Below are 24,011 nucleotides of genomic sequence, written 5' to 3'. Positions count from 1 at the left end.
ATTTGATGTGGGGTGTGCAAAAAGTGCTTAATACTGGATCCATCTCTTCAAGTGCAATTAGCTGTTCAGAGAAAGAGTTTGATGTATTCCTTTAGGGGACTTGGAGGATCTGCGTGAACAACTGGCAGAGTTGAAGAGGGCAGGTATCGTCCGAGAGTCCCAGAGTCCATAGGCTTCCCCAATAGTGGTGGTGCGGAGGAAGAATGGGTCACTGAGGCTGTGTATTGACTACCGGACGCTAAACTAAAGGCCCATTCATGACCAATATACCACCCCAAGGATAGAAGATGCCTTGCAGAGCCTGTCAGGAGCGATATGGTTCAGCATGCTGGATTTAAAGAGTCGGTATTACCAAATTCTCATGCACCCTGAGGAGACCATTTTCATTACCCCAGAGGGGATCTTTAAATTCTACCGTATGCATCAAGGCCTGTTTGGTGCCCCAGCCACCTTCCAAAGGCTAATGGAGAAGACTGTGGGTGACATGAAACTGATCGAGGTGTTGGTGTACTTAGACGACATCATCGTTTTCGGCAAGACCCTGGAAGAGCACGAAGAGCATCTGGAGAAGGTCCTGAAGAGGGGATTGAAGCTGTCTCTGGAAAAGTCCCAGTTTTATCTTCACCCCAACATATGTGGAATATCTTGGAAACGATGTGAGATCTAACGTTAAAACCACTTGATCTTATCGGATCTAACGAATATCTATTAGCCGGAATGATTTTTGGCCCAAGGGGGGGCCAGCCCCCCCTCATTAATCACTTAATAAGTCTCTAATTATGTGAGATCTAACGTTAAAACAACTTGATCTTACCGGATCTAACGAATATCTATTAGCCTGAATGATTTTCGGCCAAAAATATTGATAAGGGGGGGGCCAGCCCCCCCTCATTAGTCCTTGTATACACCCAATATCTGTATTTGTATGTGGAATATCTCGGAAACGATGTGAGATCCAACGTTAAAACCACTTGATCTTACCGGATCTAACGAATATCTATTAGCCTGAATGATTTTTGGCCAAAAAAATTGATAAGGGGGGGCCAGCCCCCCCTCATTAATCACTTAATAAGTCTCTAATTATATGAGATCTAACGTTAAAACCACTTGATCTTACCAGATCTAACGAATATCTATTAGCCTGAATGATTTTTGGCCAGAAAATTTGATAAGGGGGGGCTGATGACGGGTTATCCCCCCCAGAAAATAACTTTTAATATTGCTTCTTCTGTGTGAGATCTAATGCAAACAATGATTGATCTAACAAAGATCTAACAAACTGCATAAAAAAAAGTCAATTTTTTTTATATGGGGGGGGCTAACCCGGCAGAGGTAAGACAGTGTCATCATTCAGTATCTGGGTATTCTGTGCAGGATGGGAAGTGTAGATCTCAGCAATATGAATGGATGGGGCTTTTCCAGCACATGACTAGTGACAGTGAATTCTATTGGCTGTAGGTAGAAGATTTCATGTGTAAGTGGTGAAAGCAGCACTTGTCTCTTCCTCATCATCAACCTTCATTTCCACATTCAGCGCTTTTCCTTCGGGAGCGTCAAAGTAAAAATAGTTATTCTGCCCACATCAGGAAAACCGATAATAGCCGAGATCATCATAAGGGAGGATAGAAGATGCAACTGGGGAGTGAGGGCTTTTAAGTGAATGTTAAGAAAGGCCGCCATAGACATTGAAAGGATCCCATCTTTTGCTTTTGCTAGTGTAGCTTACACAAAGAAACATATAGGTAGATTCAGGTAGAGTTAGGCCGGCGTATCAGTAGATAAGCCGACCTAACTCAGAATCTACGCCGACCTATGTTTAAGCGTATGCTCAAACAGAGATACGCTTAAACATATCTAAGATACAACGGCTTGCGCCGTCCTATCTTAGATTGCAATATTTTCGATGGCCGCTAGGTGGCGCTTCCATTGCGGTCGGCGTAGAATATGTAAATGAGTTGATACGCCGATTCACGAACGTACGCCCGGCCGCCGCAGTTGATTTACGCCGTTTCCGTGAGGCATTAGCAGGCCTAAAGTTATTCCATCTATTAGGTGGAATAACAATGTTAAAGTATGGCCGCCGTTCCCGCCGCAAGATTTGAATTTTTTACGTCGTTTGCGTAAGTCGTCCGCGAATCGGGATTTACGTCGTTTACGTCCACGTCTAAATCAATAGGCCCGTGCGGAGTACTTAGCCGCAATGCACACTGGGAAATGTAGGCGCCCGGCGCATGCGCAGTTAAAGGGTCACTAAAGGAAAAAAAATGTTTTGCTGAAATGACTGTTTACAGGGTATAGAGACATAAAAGTTAACTGATTCCATTTAAAAATGATTATAAATAGATAAAAATCAATCCTATAATGTGCCTGCAGGTTAGTTTCACTTTTAAACTGGTTTCATGTTCCTGTGAACTAGAGAGACACACAGAACAAAAACAAACAAATCCAGGGCAGTGTTTTTTTTTTAAAATCAATCTGATTGGTTCTGTTAAGTTTTAGACACACAGTACGATGGTTATAAGGAGCCAGACAAGCAGGAAGTGTGGAGATCACAGCAGAATTACAGCAACTTCAAAGCAAAAACAAACAATAAGGACATGAAACCAGGACTGCAGTAAGGTAAAGGAAGCTATTTAGCTAAAAAAAAAAATCCTTTAGTGATCCTTTAAAAAAAAACGTAAAAAAACGTGAGGTCAAGCCTCATTACCATTAAACACGCCCCCCTCCAAGACATTTGAATTCGGCGCCCTTACGCCCGCCTGCTTTAGGCTACGCCGCCGTATATTAGCAGGCAAGTATATTGAGAATCATTACTAGCCTAGCTAATTTACGGCGGCGTAGCCTAAACCGGCTAAGCTACGCCGCCGCAAGTTTACACCCAGGTACCTGAATCTACCTAATGGTGTTAACAGGTCACATGTTTACATGGTCACGTGTGTTTTTTTATCCTACCTATAACATACTGACACTGACCTTTGACCTCAGCCTTAACCTCACCCTTACCTTGACCCCAACACTGAGCCTGCATGAGTACCTCCCTTAGCAAGCAGCTTGCTGGGAGGTACTCAGAATGCAGGAAGAGCCAGGAGTACCGGCAGGGGACCCCAGCAGAGAAGGATCGGGGGTGCACTGTGCGAAATCATTGCACAGAGCAGGTAAGTATAACAGATTTGTTATTTTTTTTTAAAAGGTTCAAAATCATTTGAATTGGTTCTTGAATCAGATTCCACCAGGGCAGGTTCTTCTTTGTATGAAGTTTGCAAATCCTCCCCATGTTTGTTGAATTGTGCAAAGGGGAACCACACAAACCTGCTGCTGGGTTCATTGGCTCATCCCTATAAAAGGTTTTATGCTCCTTAGAAACCGATACGAATGGTGATCTGCACATTTTAAAGCTCCTCGGATTATGCCGATTATATCGAGACAACAAATATAAAACACATTCATGATATTGTCCTGCAGCTTTTACAAAATCTGTCCCGGATTCAGATAGAATTTACGTCGGCGTATCGATTGATACGCCGCGTAAGTTCCAGGAAGCGCCGGCGTATCTTCTTTCGGTATTCAGAAAGCAAGATACGCCAGAATTTTACTAAGATACGGCCGGCGTAAGTCTCTTAGGCCTCGTACACACCAGAGGATATCCGCTGGAAACGGTCCGCCGGACTGTTTCCAGCAGATAAATCCTCTGGCGGATTTGGATCTGATGGCTGTACACACCATCAGATCGAAATCCGCGCGGAATACATCCGCGGTGACGTGTCGCGCCTTCGCCGCGACGATCGCGACGCTGGAAGGCAACTACTTCCACGCATGCGTCGAATCATTACGACGCATGCGAGGGAGGGGAGCGGACGGATTGATCCGGTGAGTCTGTACAGACGACCGGATCAATCCGCTGGACACGATTCAAGCGGATAGATTTCTTAGCATGCTGAGAAATTTCTATCCGCTTGAAATCGATCGGCTGGACGAATCTCCGCGGAAAAATATCCGCTAGGCCGTACAGACGACTGGATTTGTCCGCTGGAACTGATCCGCGGATCAATCCCAGCGGATAGATCCGGTCGTCTGTACGAGGCCTTACACCGTCGTATCTTAGTTGCATATTTACGCTGGCCGCTAGGTGGCGCTTCTGTAGATTTACGTGTAGAATATGCAAATTAGGTAGATACGCCGAATCACAAACGTAGTTGCGCCCGGTGTATTTATATGCGTCGGACCGGCGTAAAGTTACCCCTGCTATATGTGGCGTAGCCAATGTTAAGTATGGACGTCGGGACAGCGTCAAATTTTTCGCTCTTTTTCGTAAAACTTTTGCGAATAGGGCTTAGCATAAGTTACGTTCACGTTGAAAGCATTGACTATTTGCGACGTGATTTGGAGCATGCGCACTGGGATACGTCCACAAACGGCGCATGCACCGTTCGTAAAGAGCGTCAATTACGTGGGGTCATGATAGATTAACATACAACACGCCCACTACCAGCCAAATTTGAATTAGGCGGGCTTACGCCAAAACATTTACACTACGCCGCCGTAACGTAGGGCGCAAGTTCTTTCTGAATACGGAACTTGCGCCCTAAGTTACGGCGGCGTAGTGTATCTCAGATACGCTACGCCCGCCTACAACTTAGACTATTCTTTCTGAATCCGGGCCTCTGTCTTTATTGTCTATATTACCTCCAGAGATTCTTTCTTCTCTTTCTCCAACGATCGCAGGCGGAACAAGTTCTTCTCCTGAGCAGGCAATCTCCGGGATGTCCCCAACATCTCTTCCTCCAGACTGAGCTCTGACATGGGACTCCTTATCTGGCCCAGCTGGCTCTCCAGCTCCCGGACCTGCACAGAGTATGGACAACATTGGTTTTATTTCAGAAATGGCCATGGAGACGGGGCACTCGTATGGTACCAGGAATGGATGGAGAAGGAAACAGTAAAGAGCAATGACAACGCTCCAGCAAGTTCCTCAGAAAGAACAGTCCACAGGTTTTAGACTCACCCGGCCCTGCAGGGCTAGAATGTGCTGCGCCCGGCCTCTCCAACTTCCACATGAGGAAATTAGATGAGGAATATTCACATCTTCTCCAACTTCATTGACAAGAACCTGCAAAAAGCATGGGATATGATAATGGGCTTGGCATGTTAGATTAAGATAAAAAAGAAAAAACTCTGCATTAAATCAGACACCACAACTCAGCACAGCGGCCTGGGCACCTGATAAAGCTTAGTATCAGTGGCGGCTGGTGCTCAATATTTTGGAGGGGGGCGTCAAACAAACCTGCCCCCCTCACTCCCACATACCACCACCGGCCAGGAGGAGAAGCAGGGAGACATTAGCGAATATTAATTTGTCAATGTCACACAGCTGGGTGGGCTCAGGGCACAGTGCTCTGCGCCCCGAGCCCACCCTTTTTTGAAGCCAATTCGAGCGTCGGGCTCTAATCATGTGCTTAAAAAAAAATACTTCCATTAAAATCTATGCGTCCGGCGACCTGCATGTAGATTAGGGGCCAGGTGCATGGATTAGGGGGGCGGCACCCCTTCTCTTCTAAAGGAGCAGCCGCCACTGCTTAGCATGTTTACCTCTACACCAGATAAGGCTCAGCATACTGGCCTTGGCACCAGATAAGGTTTAGCACACTGGTCTAAGCACAAGGTAAGTCCCAGCACACTGGCCTGGGCACCAGATAAGATTTAGCACACTGGTCTAAGCACAAGGTAAGTCCCAGCACACTGGTCTAAGCACAAGGTAAGTCCCAGCACACTGGTCTAAGCACAAGGTAAGTCCCAGCACACTGGTCTAAGCACAAGGTAAGTCCCAGCACACTGGTCTAAGCACAAGGTAAGTCCCAGCACACTGGTCTAAGCACCATGTAAGTCCCAGCACACTGGTCTAAGCACCAGGTAAGTCCCAGCACACTGGTCTAAGCACCAGGTAAGTCCCAGCACACTGGTCTAAGCACTAGGTAAGTCCCAGCACACTGGCCTGGGCACCAGATAAGGTTCATCACATCAGCCTGGGAATCAGATAAGGCACAGCACACTGCTCTTACACCATGCCAAGTAGCCTGGAAACCAGATAATGCTCAGGATAGAGCCTGGGCCCCAGAAAAGGTTTAGCATCTTGGTTTGGGCACCAGACAAGGCTCGGAACACTAGCTTGGTTATCAGGTGAGGATCAGTATATCAACGAGGGCAAAAGATAAGGCTCAGCATACCAGCCTGGGCATCAGGTAATACCATAGGCGTGCGCAGAGGGGGTGCCAGATGTGCCTAGGCACACCCTAATCACTATGTGTGGTGCCGATTCCCTTTACTGACTGATCTTCCTCACCCCCCTTGTTGACCCCCCTTCCCTTCAGTGTAGCTGACTTCCCTCCTCTCCTCTCTCCCCAGTTGCCTGCAGGGGATATTTTGGGATGCATAGCAGGGAAATGGGCTAGTAAATATGTAATTTACTGACCCCTCCTTTTTCTAAATGAACACAGTAAACCCACTTGCTCACTGTTTCCATTCATAACTGAAGCATAGTTAGCTGACTTTATTATGCTTCAGTTTGTGAATGTACAGGAAGCCACTCCGCACAGAGCGCTTCCTATACATTCCCTGTCCAGTGCAGCTGAGGCTGCAGAGAAAGGCATGTGTGTTTGACCTTAATGCAATAGGCTGCGCACACCTTTGTGTAAGACTATGCAAGTGTGAGCACCACAAACACTTCTATGCAATATAAAGGATATAAGATGTAGAGCAGTCCATTAGGGGCACTGCCCCCCTCAATTCATGCGTCCGGCCCCCTGATCTACAGGTCAATTACAATTGGGGTGTTCTTTTTTTAAGCACGTGATTAGAGCCAGAGGCCAGAGGCTCTAATAGGCTTCAAAATAGGTTGGTCTCGGGGTGCAGAGCACTGCGCTGCGGGCGCACCCAGTTATATGATTATAGCAAATTATTATTCGCTACTCTCACACCGATTCTCCTCCCAGCCAATCAGGAAGCTGGGTGTTCCCGGTGTTCTTGTCCCTTTCCTGCCCTCTTACTGTGCTAGCCATAAATTATTGCAAACATTTTGGAGCTTAACCACTTAAGGACCACCGCACAACGATTTACGTCGACAGAATGGCACGGCTGGGCACAAGGGCGTACATGTATGTCCCCTTTAAGAACCCAGCCGAGGGTCGCGAGCACGCTGGTCCGAAGCTCCGTGACCGCGCCCGCGGAACCCACGGACCCGATCGCAGATGGGGAGAGGTGAGTGTAAACAAACCTTTTCCCGTTCTTCTCTGTGGCAGTGTCAGTGATCGTCTGTTCCCTGTCATAGGGAACGACGATTAGTGACGTCACACGTCCAGCCACGCCCCCCTATAATAAGAAACACACATGAGGTCACACTTAACCCCTTTAGCGTCCCCTACAGGTTAACCCCTTCACTGCCAGTGTAATTTTCACATTAAACAATGCTTTTTTATAGCAGTTTTTGCTGTGAAAATGACAATGGTCCAAAAAATGTGTCAAAAGTGTCCGAAGTGTCCGCCATAATGTCGCAGTCACGAAAAAAATCGCTGATCGCCGCCATTACTAGTAAAAAAAAGTATTTTTAATAAAAATGCCATAAAACTATCCCCTATTTTGTAGACGCTATGGGGTAGATTCACATAGATTTTGATCTGCGTAGCGTATCTCAGATACACTACGCCGCCGTAAGTTAGAGCCGCAGGTCCTGTATTCACAAAAAACTTGCACTGAAACTTACGGCGGTGCAGTGTAACTGGGCCGGCGTAAGCCCGCCTAATTCAAAATAGGCTGGTTGGGGGCGTGTTCTATGTAAAATACTAGTGACCCCACGTATTTTACGTTTTTAACGAACGGCGCATGCGCCGTCCGTGGACGTATCCCAGTGGGCATGCTCCAAATGACGTCGGGAAAAATCGTCATGCTTTCGACGTGAACGTAAATTACGGCCAGCCCCATTCACGGACGAGTTACGCAAACAACGTAAAATGTGAAAAAAAATTGACGCGGTTCCGACGTCCATACTTAACATTGGCTGCGCCATGTTTTTGGTGGTTTATCTTTACGCCGAAAAAAGCCTAACATAAATGGTGTATCTGTACTGCGACGGCCGGGCGTACGTTCGTAAATAGGCGTATCAGCTGATTTACATATTCTAGGCGTAAATCAGCGTACACGCCCCTAGCGGCCAGCGTAAATATGCAGTTAAGATACGCCGGTCGTATCTTAGCAATATTTAAGCGTATCTCAGTTTGAGAATATGCTTAAATATACGACGGCGGGGATTCGGACTTACGACGGCGTATCTACTGATACGCCCGTTGTAAGTCTTAGTGAATCTACCCCTATAACTTTTGCGCAAACCAATCAATAAACGTTTATTGCGATTTTTTTTTACCAAAAATAGGTAGAAGAATACGTATCGGCCTAAACTGAGGAAAAAAACGTTTTTTTAATATATTTTTGGGGGATATTTATTATAGAAAAAAGTAAAAAATATTGCTTTTTTTTCAAAATCGTCGCTCTATTTTTGTTTATAGCGCAAAAAATAAAAACCGCAGAGGTGATCAAATACCACCAAAAGAAAGCTCTATTTGTGGGGAAAAAAGGATATCAATTTTATTTGTGAGCCATGTCGCATGACCGCGCAATTGTCAGTTAAAGTGACGCAGTGCCGTATCGCAAAAAGGTGACTGGTCTTTTACCTGCATAATGGTCCGGGGCTGAAGCGGTTAAGTGATACCTTTTAGTAAGCTTTGGTAACTGCATAAAGGAATTTAATGTGCCCCCAATGTTTGCATAATAGATCTTACAAATGACCATCATACCTTTCATTATATACTGTACAAGAAATACAATAGAGACTACAAAAGTCACCCAAAAACAGTCAGCGTGGTCCTGACATTACAATTGGTGGAACACGAGGAACGACGTTGTCAGCTAAAAAATGTGATCGGTTTCTGCTGTACCAACAATTTTTAAGAAAGCACCCACAAACCTGTCACATCTATTGCACCCCACATATAGAGGAGAGATTCTGTGCTTTACCTTGTGCGCCATTTTCAGCTCTTGCTTTGTAGTCTGGATTTGGTTGCGATATTCTGTTAGTTTTAGATTAGCAGCTGCCAGCTTCTCTTGTAACGCTTTCATTTCCGACCTTTCTGCCTGTAGAGAGATACAGTTGAGAAGGTTCTGCTGGATGTTTTCATAATCATTTCTACACCATAAAAAGCTATCCACCATAGGCATGTGCATGGAGTGCGCCGGATGTACCTGGGCACACCTTAATCACCCCATGCAACGCAGATCCCCCACCCCCAGCAGTGCTGCTGGCTTCCCTCCTCTCTCGCCAGGTGCTGTGGGGGATGTATCAGGAAGGAGAATGGGAGAAAGGGGCGGGTAAATATGTAATTTACCGCTCCCTTCCTGTTCTGAAGGAACACATTGAGTGATTGGTACATTGATCGCTCCTGTGCCCATTCCTAATTGAAGCATAGGACTTCTTTAAAGTGGTTGTATACCCTTTTTTTTTTTTTTTAACCTACAGGTTAGCCTATAATAAGGCTTACCTGTAGGTAAAATTAATATCTCCTAAACCTGTACGCTTAGGGGTTAGGGTTAGAGGGTTAGGGTTAGAGGTTAGGGTTTCCCATTGAAGAATATGGCTAGGACTCAGGAATTGGAACAGGGACCTCCCCCAAAGGTCAGAAGGTGGGTTCCCAGAGGTCAAAGGTCACAAGGCGTGGCTGACCCACCCCTACCAAAGTGTACCGCCTACCATAACTAAGTCAGGGAAAGCAAGTCGTCAGCATGCGCTGTGAATGCCCGGCTGAAGGTCCTGCTAGACCTTGCCAGAAATAATACTCCTGTGCGCAGGAGTGATGTCGTTGCGGCTCCGGCCACTCACATCGCTGGAGCCGCGAACCTGGAAGAAACGCTGAAGGCAAAATGTCAGCTCCCACGGCGTGGACTGGGATGCGATACGGGAACCTTGTTCTAAGGTGAGTATTTCATAATGAGATAGTATGCGGTACTAGCACTATCATACTAGCTCATTATACCTTTGACTTACAGGTTTTTTTTTTGTTTGTGTGTTTTTTTTCCATGTGTGGGCATACAACCGCTTTAATGCAGGAGAGCTCTATGCATGGAAGAAAAGGTCAATTATATGACTTTGATAGATCATGTGATCAGGACCTCCTTCCAGGGTTTTTCCCATATTTGTTTTTATTGTTCTGCTTTATGTGTGCTGTGCTATTTTCTTAAAGCGGAGTCCCCCCCCCGAAAAAAAAAAAGGATTAAAAGTCAGCAGCTACACATATAGCAGCTGCTGACTTTTATATTAGGGCACTTACCTGTCCTGGAATCCAGTGATGGCGGCTCCCCAGCAGATGTTTCCATCAGCTGTCGGGTGCTGCCGCCGCCATTGCAGTTAAAGGGAACCCGGCAGTAAATCCTTGCGGCGTCACAACCGGGTCCCTATTGTGCATGCGCATTGTGCTCCCTTACAGGTCCGGCGGCAGGGGAAGGAGGAGGAGGGGGCAAGAGTTCTGATGTACCTTGCTGCGGTGAGGTCCGACGGAAGTGGGGGCAAGGGACCTATCAAACACAGGTACTCCCTCCCCCCGAAAGGTGCCAAATATGGCACCGGAGGGGAGGGGGGAGGAAGCAGAATAGTGGAAGTTCCACTTTTGGGTGGAACTCCGCTTTAAGCAGAGGTATGGCTACACTAAGGCCATTAATGATGGGCTTGGGTGTGTTCGGATAGAACCCGCTAGGGAGCCGGTGACTTGTCGTTATGGTTCCCCTATCGAGATGGTTCCTGTAAGTACTGCGCAGGTGCAATCCTTGCCGACGGAAATCTCCGAACCTCGGCCGGCATCCAGGCTCATTCCTTAACATCCCTGTCGATTGGAGGATGTTAAAAAAAGAGTCAGGAGGCCGAGCGAGCGGAGCGAGCCGTCCGAGCGACACGTGACCCCGTGTCGTAACGCGTAGGGATTGGACGGACGTACACCTGGAGTGACGTAAGCCGGTGCTGTGGACGCCCCTCGTTTTTTATCTTTGCTGCACTGTTTTAGTTTTTTGAATGTAAGCGCAGGTTTTTCTATAATAAAATTACCCCCTGAGCCTACGGTACTTTACTATTGGAGTCCCTCCTCTTTTGTTCTTTCTCCTATCCATTTGGGTCTGAGCACTGCTGGATTTGTTAAGGAAAAGGTTTGCCAGTCCACAGGAAGGAGCTGCTGGGACTATCCATAGAAGGCTGCCAGTGTGGTGTACGGTACATTTGATGCCCTTTTAGTATTGGCCTGGAGGTAAGAGTCCTGTGAGCCCATTAAGGGATACGTGTATCATCTGTCAAGCACTAGCAGTTACTAAGTGGATATTCAGCATATTCAGCGTTTTCATTCTGACAGCACCTTATATGTCATTTATTTTGGGACTTATTTTTGCACTTTTTTGCACATAATAATTTTTTTCACTTTATATTTATCTATATGTGTATTCACTTTTGAGTGATCTTATTGCACTTTATATTGGACTCATTCATCACTGAGCTTGCCAGCTCTTGTATTAATATTTATATAATAATATTTTATTTATTTATTTATTAATCACTCACTAATTTAGTTTGATCTCCATTGTGATACCTTTATTTCATCTGTGTGATACGTTGCGCAGGATCCGATTTATTATTGATTAGTAGACATATGCAATTTGTTAAGTTCCAAATTCGTTTTTTTTAACAAATTTTGACAAATTTGTTAATTTCCCGATATTTCCTCATTTTTCAATTTCCAAAATTTTGGATTTCTGAACTTCCGGAAATTCAAAATTTTGGAATATTTACATTTCGAAATATTTACATTTCGGACATTTGGAAATTCGAAAATTCTAAATTAGGAAGTTAAAAATTTCAAAAATTAGAAAATTAGAAAATCGAAGATTAGAAAAATCCGAAATTCGAAGATTCCAAAATGAGAAAATCAGAAAATTCGGAAATCTAAATTCCTAAATTCGAAGATTTGAAAATTAGAAAATCTTTGAATTTTTGAATTTCTGAAATTCCGAATAATGCAAAAAAAAAAAAAAAGAATGTAACGAAAACTAACAGATTTTTTGGCAGTGCACATGTCTAGTGGTTAGATCTTTTCACAGAAACAACTTACCGGAGTTACTTCCATGGACCGGATCACATTCATCCCGTTCCTCGAGTCTTTCTCAGGAAGTTGTGAAAATGTTGTCAGCTGCAAAAAAAAAAAAAATGTATGCAACAAACAAATAATGTTATAATGTAAAAAAGGTGCTCGAGATTATCCATGTACATAGATCCCGATTATGACCACGGGATTATACATGACTAACCTCCTAGCTGTCCCCTAGTCATGGGAACACTGACAGCCAATCACAGTGGTCACATGATTGCCGATCCTTCCTGCCCCCCGGGTGTACAGACCCTATTAACGGAAACCAGGGGCAGGTCAGAAAGGGGTCAACTGATCATTGATTTTTTTTCTTGTTTTTTATTTTTTCAGCCAGCGGCAGGGCGCTGATAGAAAAAAAACGATACATCCACAGGAAACTTTCCCCGCCAGGCCATTGTATTCTGACAGCGGGACCCGGCGCTGCCACAATACACTGATCAGAGGCTGCGGCTGCTGATCAGAAAAAGTTTTCCAGCATGTCATTGAGCTCCGTCTGCTGAATAGAGATGAACAGCAGAAAATCAAATGAAGTCTCTTTACTGCAATGGTGGTAATAGTTATAAAAACAAACTGCAGTCAGCAAACGCTAGAGCGCCACCTGCTGTGTGCATGTAGTAAATGTTAGATAAATAGTCATAAGCAATCATTTATGGTAACATAACTTTAAAAGAAAACATAATAAATAAAGTACAATACAAAAACTAAATATTCCTTTACCCACTTGCCTACCGGGCACTTTTACCCCCTTCCTGCCCAGGCCAAATTTTCAGCTTTTGAATGACAATTGTGCGGCCATGCATGACATTTTTATCATTTTTTTTCATACAAATATAACTTTTTTTGGTGCTATTTTTTCACCACTGGACTTTTTATTTTTTGCTAAACAAATACAGAAAAGTTTTATTTTTTTTTAAATGGTAATTTTTCTCCTTTACTGATAGGCACTGATGAGGCGGCACTGATAGGCAGCAATAATGGGCAGCACTAATAGGCAGCACTAATGGACACTGATAGGCAGCACTAATGGACACTGATAGGCAGCACTAATGGGCACTGATAGGCAGCATTGATAGGCAGCACTGATAAGTGACATTGATGATGAGGCACTAATTAGCAACACTGATGGGCACTGATTAGCAGTACTGATGGGCACTGATAGGTGGCACTGGTGGGCATGGATTAGGAGTACAGGTGGGCACTGATCGCCAATGTGGGGACTGATGTCCTTGTAACAGAAGCTGGTTAACGCATTTCTTCTCTTCTCCCCATTGGCTAACAGCTGATCACGTGGCAAAGGGCCGCTGTGATTGGCCCTTTATCCCGATCTGTGATCAGCCGAGCCTGAAGGACTCGGCGATCACAGTGCATGCCGGGGGCGCACAGGCAGCACGAGCAAGGGAGGACGCCCCCCTCCTGACGAAGTAAGCCCGCCATTTTACGGCTATGACACGGGTGGGAAGGAGTTAAACGATTAGCTAATAAATACATGAATGGAATAAATTGTGTTTTTTCCCATCATATTGGCTGTTCTGACTCCGATTGTTGTGATAGCGATATATCCCTTGCTGAGACCTCTATGCCTGGCCTGTATAAGCAGATATACTCACTGCGGACAATCCTTGTCAGACAGCTGAACTCGTCAATACCGATTCATTCAAAAGAGGTGTTTATTCCTTAACTTCAGAGGTTACAGCAGATAACAGGAACAGCAGATGAATGGTGATAGTATTGTGCGGTCAAAAGATGATGCCTTTCCTACCTACTGAGCAGAGTACATGAGTGTCCTTCTACATGTGGCTTGCTGGCTAAGGAGATGACACAGGAAGTACTCCACACAGGAAGCAGGGAGGGGCATACATACAGTGAAAATATGTGGTAACTCAAAGAATCACATAAACATGTGCATTGCAACAAAGGCCACTAGATGGCAGCATAGGATAACACATAGATTTAGCTATGAGAAAATAGTAGGCAAACCACACTATATAGACTCTAATCTATATAACAATGCTAATATTAACTGAGGCTATGCATCTCATATTCTATGCCCCTATTGGGGCAGCACACTCCCCGTCTGGCATGATAATGCCACTATTTACATAATACAACGGTAGTTATGCAAATAAACAACAGCGCAATTTGCTTGATGTCTTGAAAACCTGAAAGACATAATGGAGAACATGCATATAATGCAACAACATCTATAATATAAGGCTTCAAGTTGTGACAACTAAAGTTCCAGATACTTCCTTCTCGAAGTTGCAGGTAGAATCCAACAGCATACCCAAGTAAGTTCAGTCTCCAAACGGCAAGAGCAAAATGAGTTCCGTGATAGGTCTGATGAAAGTCTTTACAGTCCCTATAATCCAAAGGCCTGCGACTCTTATGGCTCCCTCTGTGAAGTGTCTACCTTGGTGTTTCACCCTTTCATGGTAGTGCCGTATGAGCAAAGTGGTGATGTGATGGCGAGCAGGTATAATGAGAGGATTCTGTTCTTGCTCACTGAACTTAGCCTTGTTTAGGCGTCCGCCAACCCTTAACGTGCCATCATTGTCAATGAATGGGTTCAGGTTAGCAATTGGACTGTTTTTTGGAATGTCCCCCTTGTCACGGATACGTCTGATTTCTGAGCCACTGCGTATTATGATCAGTTCAGCTTCAGCAATGTCTTTTGCAGAAAGAAGCTTTTGGCACATGTGCCAACCTTGACAGTGAGCATCTGTGAGCTTCGTGTGAAAGCAGTGTGCAATATGAACTAACCTTGCGGTGGTGCGTACCAGCCTTGTCCACTTGGAGAAACGTTCAAAGCGTTGACAGCCCAAGGCACATCTTTGTTCAGTTCTGGTGACAAGGGTTTTAACTTCAGGACGAACCTCTGGATCTTTGTCGGGTTCTAGAAGACTGAAGACGTCAGCCGTGGTTTCTTCTGGATCAGCCAACAAGAATTCAGGACCTGTTAACCAAGAAGAATTTACGAAGGCACTCGCAGACACTGGCCTGGTGCCATGATCTGCAGGATTAATTTCAGATGGAACATAATGCCATTGTTCAGGTTTAGATGATTTTCTTATTCTTTCTACACGGTTGCTGACATAGACATAGAAACGTTTAGTCTGGTTGTATATGTAGCCCAGAACAACCTTGCTGTCTGTGTAGAATTTGATGTCATCTATCTGAATGTCTAGCTCACGCAGTATGAAATCTGCAATCTCTACAGCTAGCACAGTCCCACAAAGTTCAAGCCTAGGAATTGTGTGTTCAGGCTTGGGTGCTAACTTAGCCTTCCCAAACAGAAACCCTACATGGGTTAGATTAGCTGAATCCCTTACCTTGAGGTAGGCAACAGCCGCTATGGCCTCAGTAGATGCATCTGAGAAGATGTGCAGCTCTTTCCTCCGACTGGTGGCAAGGGAAGTCGGAGTGTAGCAGCGTGGTATAAGGATTCCATCTAAGGCATGTAACGACTGTTTCCAGGACTCCCACCTTGAAAGTTTGTCTATTGGTAGTGGGGCATCCCAATCTTTGATAGACAGCTCTCAGAGACTAAGTATGGATTTACCTTGTATGGTGATGGGAGCCACAAATCCCATTGGATCGTATAGGCTGTTCACCACTGACAGAACTCCACGCCTGGTAAATGGTTTGTCTGCAGAGCTGACTTGAAAGCCGAAGCTGTCCTTTAATAAGTCCCACCGTAGGCCCAGACTTCTCTGCACAGGTGGCATGTCCATCCCCAGATTTAAGTCTTTAAACCCTGTGGCATGACCGCCAGGTTGAAAGGCTTTCATAACAGCAACACTGTTTGAGGCAATCTTGTGTAGTCTGAGGTTAGCCTCAGAAAGCATAACTTGTGTCCTTTGGAGCAGGTCTATGGCTTCTTCCGCTGTAGGTAAAGATTTAAGTCCATCGTCCACATAGAAATCTCTCTCGACGAAATGTCGAGCATCTGCACCATACTCCTGTTCTCCGTCAAGAGCAGTCCTTCGTAAACCGTATGTTGCGACGGCAGGTGAGGGGCTATTTCCATGTTGTTGTCACGGTGCCACAGAAACCTTAGGAAGTTCCTATGGTCTTCTCGTACAATAAAGCAATGAAACATTTGTTCAATGTCCGCAGTTATGGCAACTGGCTCTCTTCTGAACCTCATGAGTACACCTACAAGGTTGTTGGTAAGGTTAGGACCAGTGAGAAGAATATCGTTCTGGGATATGCCCTGATGTTTGGCACTGGAGTCGAACACTACCCTAATTTGTTTTGGCTTACGTGGATGGTACACTCCGAAGAAGGGTAGGTACCAGCACTCATCGTGTATTTGAAGAGGTGGAGCTGCCTCAGCATGCTCATTGTCAAAGATCCTCTTCATAAAGGTAATGAAATGGTCCTTCATTTCAGGCCTGTTCTTTAATGTTCGTTGAAGTGAGTTGAATCTGGATAAAGCCTGTTCCCAATTGTTTGGCAGTTTGACCTTTGCAGCACGAAGAGGCAATGGTGCAACCCAGCTGTTAGACTCATCCTTGAAGAATTCTTTGTCCATTATTTTGATGAACTCTCTGTCTTCAACTGACAAGGCTATTTTGTTGTCGTCACTTGTGGTACAAAACACTGTGGTACCTAGGTTGTCATCACACAGGATAGGAGTGGCATCAGGTACTTGGATGATGTCAAGAGGCTTCTCCTTTATTTCATAATGGTGAGGGCACTCTTTGAAGTGGGATGCGCGTCCATTTCCTAACATGTAAGTTTTGAAGGAGTGGATCTCAGATGATGTACACATTCTATCCAAGCATACATCGCCCACTATTACCCAGCCTAGATCAAGTCTTTGTGCATAAGGGGCATCCTCAGGTCCATCACACTGCTCACGTACCTTATGTACTCTAAGAATGTCTCTTCCTAGCAAGACTAAGATTTCAGCATTCATGTCCATTGCGGGAATCTCATCAGCAAGGTGCCTTAAGTGAGGATGGTGATATGCAACCTCTGGAGTAGGAATCTCTTCTCTTTCGTCTGGTATCTGGTCACACTCGACTAATGTTGGTAGGAGTATGCCCTCTTTCCCTTCGATATGAGACACCATGAACCCATCGACCCTTCTGCCGAAAGTCTCTACGCGACCAGAACAGGTTCTGAGAGTATACGGTGTGGCATGACCCTCAATGCCAAAGATCTCAAAGAATTTAGGCTTGACCAGGGATCTGTTGCTCTGTTCATCTATTATGGCATACATCCTGGCAGCTTTTTCAGGTTGACCCTCTGGGTATACCTTAACAAGGCATATCTTGGCACAGCACTTGTGATCTAAACCTTCTCCACAGACTTCTGTGCATGAAGAAGAAACATTCTCCTGGGCTAGAGCGTGGCTTCGTTGCTCCCCGCCATGATTTGAGAGAGGGGTGGAGGTAGGTAGCTGCTGTGGGCTGTCTGTAAGTGGAGTAGGATGCATAGCTGTCACATGTCTTTCGCTGCTGCATTCTGTGCACTTGATGACAACTTTACAGTCCTTGGCAAAATGACTATAAGAAGCACAGCACCTGTAACATACTCCAAGTTTCTGGAGAATCTCCCTGCGCTCTTGTAAAGTCTTTGCTCTCAGCTCTCGGCATTTCTTAAGAGGGTGAGGCTTCTTGTGAATAGGGCACTGACGATTAGGATCTTTATCACCCGAATCACTCTGGTATGCACGAGAGGATACGGGTGGTGAGATGTCTGTCCTTTTAACAGATATTGCTCCATGAAAGTCTCTGTGTTTAGCTGCTGTGTTGTCATACCTTGGAGATGGTGATGAAGCAGGCAAGTTGGGTTCGCTGAAGCTGGGATCATTTCTCATCCAGGCTTGTTCACTGATGAACCTGCAAAAATATGAGAATGGAGGAAAGGATACGTTATAGTCTCTTTTGTACCTTGAGCCCTGCTGCGCCCATCTCTCCTGCAGGCCGTATGGCAGTTTAGACACCACTGGATTGACACCATGAGCAGTGTCCAGGAAGCTTAGACCAGGTAGACGTGGGTCTGTCTTTGCCAACTCTAACTCCATGAGGAGGTCACTTAGATCTTGGAGCTTGCGATAGTCTTTGTTCCCTATTTTTGGGAAGTTTTGCAGTCTCTTGAATAGAGCGCTTTCTATGGCTTCTGAGCTACCATAGGCTTGCTCAAGTCTTGCCCATGTGGCAACAAGACCTGCATCTGGGTGGTCAACATGTACTGTCCTCAGTCTTTTAACACGATTTGCAGATTCTGGCCCCAGCCACCTTATGAGCAAATCAAGTTCGTCCTTGCTATTAAGGTTGAAATTAGCAATAGCAGCCTTGAAGGTTGATCTCCAGGCCCTGTAGCTCTCTGGACAGTCATCAAACCTTGAGAGGCTGGTGATAATGAGCTCACGGCGTGCCATATAGCTGGCTAAGTCATTCAAGTCTGATCTCTCACTCTTTGGTGCCAAAGTAATCTGTGGAACCCCTTGGGTGTGAAAGTTCTCTGGTGAAGAAAGGTGAGGTTTACCAGGATGAAATGATGTTGCATGAGCGCTTAACTTTGGTGTAGTCTTTAAGGCTTCTGCTGGCTGTGGCTGGAGCTGCGGCTTGTCGCTGGAAGTCACCTTGTTGATGGCAGGAGTTGATGTGGTTTGCTGCGTAGATGCTCTTGCGTTGTGGACTTGAGGAGACTCAGGCATTTGGAGCTGGGAGGTCCCTGAGTTGAGAGTCAGAACAGTGTTGTTAGTAGGAGGTACAGGAGATGACTCTGTATCTTTGTAAACATTATGCTTTAGCACATAATCACTGGTGCGATCAATTGGATCTTCCAGTTCTGCTGGGATAAGACTGAATTGGTACTTTGACCCATTGCTTGTTCAAGGACTTTCAGCCTTGCTAGCGCACCTGCTTCCTCTTTCTCTATTTGCAGAATCTTTATTTGGGATTCCATTTCTGCTTGGCGAGTTTTGCTCTGGGCTTCCATCTCTGCTTGGCGAGCTTTGCTTTGGGCTTCCATCTCTGCTTCAAGAGCTTTGCTTTGGGCTTCCATCTCTGCTTCAAGAGCTTTGCTTTGGGCCTTCATCTCTGCTTCTTTCTTAGCAAGGGAGCTTTGCGCTTTTTTGGATTCAGCATCAGCGCGGGCCTCTATTAGCTTGTCGCTTAATGTTGAACTTCTGGAGCGAGAGGATCTAGAAGAACGTGCAGTGTGCTTGGTTGATGTTGATCTGTGAGATCTGGTCTCTTGCAGTTGAGCAATGCGGAGTTCTGCCTTACACTGAGCATTTTTCACTAAGAGATCCCTTTGTTGGTTCAATGCATCAGTCTTGGTCAGTTCTGCTGAAGAGTCCTCTATATTACAGTCTTGCAAGAAAGCAGTGTATTTTGCAGACAGCCGTTGGTAATGTTCATACGCAGCAGATAGGCGAACTATAGAATCTCCTAGTTCAGCCGGTTGATCATTAAAGTGTGGCAAAACTGACATGCAGTGTGAAGTTCTGTCCCAGAAGTCCGATAGCTTGCTGGAGAACTTATCTCTAGTGTATTCATAGTTTTCTCTGAGTTTCTGTATTGGTTTTATTGTACGCTTGGGTCTTACACTCTGTTCAGCAATATCTGCAGAGTCTGCTCCCTGTACGTCTGCGGGTTCAGAGGCATGATGAATCTGCGTTGGTTCAGCCGTAAAAGAGTGTTCAGAGCCTTGTCTAGACATTTCTCACGGTTTTGTAAAAAATGGTACTGTCTCTTTAAGAAGACGAACAGCAGCTTGACAGGTGGGGTAACACAGTTCAATTAGAGAAACAGCTTTCAACATTCACATGAAGAGCAGTAAGCTTGTGCGACCATGTGCTTACACAAGATGGCGGCTGGCACTGAGCTTGATTGCAGATTAGGCACACACATATACCCAGCATGCTGTAAGAATTCTATGCATCTTTTGACTGTTCTGACTCCGATTGTTGTGATAGCGATATATCCCTTGCTGAGACCTCTATGCCTGGCCTGTATAAGCAGATATACTCACTGCGGACAATCCTTGTCAGACAGCTGAACTCGTCAATACCGATTCATTCAAAAGAGGTGTTTATTCCTTAACTTCAGAGGTTACAGCAGATAACAGGAACAGCAGATGAATGGTGATAGTATTGTGCGTTCAAAAGATGATGCCTTTCCTACCTTGGGCAGAGTACATGAGTGTCCTTCTACATGTGGCTTGCTGGCTGAAGAGATGACACAGGAAGTACTCCACACAGGAAGCAGGGAGGGGCATACATACATTGAAAATATGTGGTAACTCAAAGAATCACATAAACATGTGCATTGCAACAAAGGCCACTAGATGGCAGCATAGGATAACACATAGATTTAGCTATGAGAAAATAGTAGGCAAACCACACTATATAGACTCTAATCTATATAACAATGCTAATATTAACTGAGGCTATGCATCTCATATTCTATGCCCCTATTGGGGCAGCATATTGGCGTTCTGCTATCTTCCAGCAGCACCAGAAGGCCCTGAGCAGGGATCAGTGTTCTTACCTCTCTCTCCAGCTCTTTCACTTTGTTCTTCAGCTGTTTCGCTTTGGTCTTTTCACTCTCCACCTCGGCGCTCAGCTCCCGATTCTTTTTGGACAATTCCACAATTTTTGTTGCTGCAACATCTCCTGCTATCCCGGCTGTTCCTGAGGGAAGACACACCACAGTGGGGGAGGGGGGGGGGTGATTTATGGTACATCAAGATGATTTTTGCGCTATATTACATTTAGGGAGGATTATGGGATTGGCAACAAAATAGCGGCATACAGTGGTAGTATGCCGCCGTGGATTGGCACCAGGAAAGGAAAATGATGGTAAGTATTTGATACAGTTTTCCATTTTCCTGGTGCCAACATGGCAGCATACATGCGGTAATATACAAATATGTGAAACAATCAGCGCCACCCTAATGAAGTGTAAGGCCCAGATTCAGGTAGGGAGCGCGTATTTGTGAGCGGGCGTAACGTATCCTATTTACGCTACGCCTCCGCAACTTTGACAGACAAGTGCAGTATTCACAAAGCAAAGTTGCGGCGGCGTAGCGTAAATTGCCGAATTCAAATGTGGAACATGTGGGCGTGTTTTATGTTAATTTATTGTGACCCCACATAAATTACGCTTTTTACGAACGGCGCATGCGCCGTCCGTGAAAGTATCCCAGTGCGCATGCTCCAAATTAACCCGCAAAAAGCCAATGTTTTCGACGTGAACGTAAATGACGCACAGCCCTATTCGCGAACGACTTACGCAAACGACGTATTCAACGGAAAATTCGACGCTGGCCCGACATTCATACTTAACATTGGCGGCGCCTCATATAGCAGGGGTAATTTTACACCGGAAAAAGCCTAACGTAAACGGCGTATGTGTACTGCGACGGCCGGGCGTACATTTGTGAATTGGCGTATCTAGCTGATTTACATATTCTAGGCGTAAGTCAGCGTACACGCCCCTAGCGGCCAGCGTAAATATGCAGTTAAGATACGACGGCGTAGGAGACTTACGCTGGTCGTATCTTAGACAAATTCTGGCGTATCTGATTCTTTGAATCAGGCGTCAAGATAGGAGGCCTCACACTCAGAGATACGCCGTTGTATCTCCTACGTGAATCTGGGCCAATATATGCAGCCGCTGTACACTACAAGTGAATTCACTATACTTTATTAACCCTCTCATGACTAAAGCCCTGTACACACGATCGGTTTGTCCGATGAAAAAAGACCGATGGACTGTTTTCATCGGACAAGCCGATCGTGTGTATGGGCCCCATCGGTCTTTTTTCCATCGGTGTAAAAAAATAAAACATGTTTTAAATTTTTCCTATGAATAAAAAAACGATAGGAAATTCCGATCGTCCGTGTGGAACTCCATCGAAGAAAAAAATCACGCATGCTCAGAATCAAGTGGACGCATGCACGGAAGCATTGGACTTCATTTTTTCAGGCTCGTCGTAGTGTTGTACGTCACCGCGTTTTGGCACGGTCGGAATTTAGTCCGATGGTGTGTAGGCAAGACTGATGAAAGTCAGCTTCATCAGATTTCCGGCAAAAAAAATCCATCGGATTTGAGTCCATCAGAAATCCGATTGTGTGTACGAGGCTTAACCACTAGCCGACCAGCCGCCGCAGTTATACGGCGGCAGGTCGGCTCGGCTGCGCGAAATCACGTAGCTATACGTCATTTCGCATTCCAGCCATTAGGGGCTTAGTAATCAATGCATTTTTTTTTATAGCACTGATCTCTATAAAAATGCCAATGGTCCCAAAAATGTGTCAAAAGTGTCCGCCATAATGTCGCAGTACCGATAAAAATCGATGAACGCCGCCATTACTAGTAAAAATAAAATATATTAATAAAAATGCCATAAAACTATCCCCTATTTTGTAAACGCTATAATTTTTGCGCAAACCAATCAATAAACGCTTATTGGGATTTTTTTTTACGAAAAATAGGTAGAATACGTATCGGCCTAAACTGAGGAAAAAATGTTTTTTTTTATCTATTTTTGGGGGATATTTATTATAGCAAAAAGTAAAAAAGATTGAATTTTTTTCAAAATTGTCGCTCTATTTTTGTTTATAGCGCAAAAAATAAAAACCGCAGAGGTGACCAAATACCACCAAAAGAAAGCTCTATTTGTGGGGAAAAAAGGATGCCATCTTTGTTTGGGAGTCACGTCGCAACGACCACGCAATTGTCAGTTAAAGCAACGCAGTGCCAAATCGCAAAAATTAGACTTTCCATGTTAAGTATGGCCGTCGTTCCCGCGTTTATTTTGAATTTTTTTTTTTTTGCGTAAGTCGTCCGTGAATCGGGATGGACGTAATTCACGTCTATGTTAAAAAATATGACATCCTTGCAACGTCATTTAGTGCAATGCACGGCGGGAAATTTAGAAACGGAGCATGCGCAGTTCATTCGGCGCGGGGATGCGCTTCATTTAAATGAAACCCGCCCCCTACTCGCCGATTTGAATTAGGCGCCCTTACGCCACAAGAGATAGACTACGCCGCCGTAACTTACGGCGCAAATTCTTTGAGGATTCAAAGTTTAAAAAAGTTAGTTACAGCGGCGTAGCGTATCTCCCATACGCTGCCCCGGTGCAGATCTCTGTGGATCTGCCCGAAGGGTCTATCATTACTATCATTGGTGTATTTTATATGAAAGAGACAGAATATCAACCAAAAATCCAGAAAAAACACACAATAAAAATGTTATAAATTGAGTTGCAGTTCAGTGAGTAAAATAAGTAGACACGTGCAATTAGTTTAGTTCCGAATTTGTTTTTTAACGAATTTTGACAAAATTCGTTATTTCCGAAATTTCGAATTTCAGAATTTTTTGAATTTCGGAATTTCGAAAATTCAAAAATTCCCAAATTCTGAGGAAAAAAACGGAAATGAAAAAAATTCAAAATTAGAAAATTTAAAAATTTGTATTTTCGAATTTCAGAATTCGGAAAATTCAAAATTTTCGGAAATTCGATGATCTGAATTTGTATTTGTTACATTCGCATTCGTTTAGATGCGGTATTCGTTAATTTGGATAATTTGTAACTTTGGATAAATTCGTATTTGTTACGTTCATATTGGTTTAGATGCGGCATTTGTTATTTTGGATAATTCATAACTTCAGATAAATTTGTATTCTTTACGTTCCATTCAGTTAGATGCGGCATTTGTTAATTTGGATAATTTGTAACTTCGGATAAATTCGTATCCGTTACGTTCATATTGGTTTAGATGCTGTATTCGTTATTTTGGATAAATTTGTATTTGTTGCG

At 44.6% G+C, this 24,011-nt stretch overlaps 1 protein-coding gene across 1 annotated transcript; it reads right to left on the bottom strand.

Moving 5' to 3' along the window:
• Positions 1–4,641: 4,641 nt before the first annotated feature.
• On the bottom strand, positions 4,642–20,922 carry LOC120939796 (coiled-coil domain-containing protein 13-like). Its single transcript, XM_040352151.1, has 5 exons — positions 20,732–20,922; positions 12,186–12,263; positions 9,061–9,177; positions 5,003–5,107; positions 4,642–4,842 (listed from the first exon to the last, which is right to left on the bottom strand). The coding sequence occupies exons 2-5, from the start codon at positions 12,216–12,218 to the stop codon at positions 4,675–4,677; spliced, it is 423 nt and encodes a 140-aa protein (XP_040208085.1). The 5' UTR covers positions 12,219–12,263; positions 20,732–20,922; the 3' UTR covers positions 4,642–4,674.
• Between the last annotated feature and the right edge of the window lie 3,089 nt (positions 20,923–24,011).

This window comes from Rana temporaria, chromosome 5, assembly GCF_905171775.1.
Source record: "Rana temporaria chromosome 5, aRanTem1.1, whole genome shotgun sequence".
NCBI lineage: Eukaryota > Metazoa > Chordata > Amphibia > Anura > Ranidae > Rana > Rana temporaria.
Note: the sequence above shows the minus strand (reverse complement) of the source record. Positions and strands in the feature narration are given on the sequence as shown.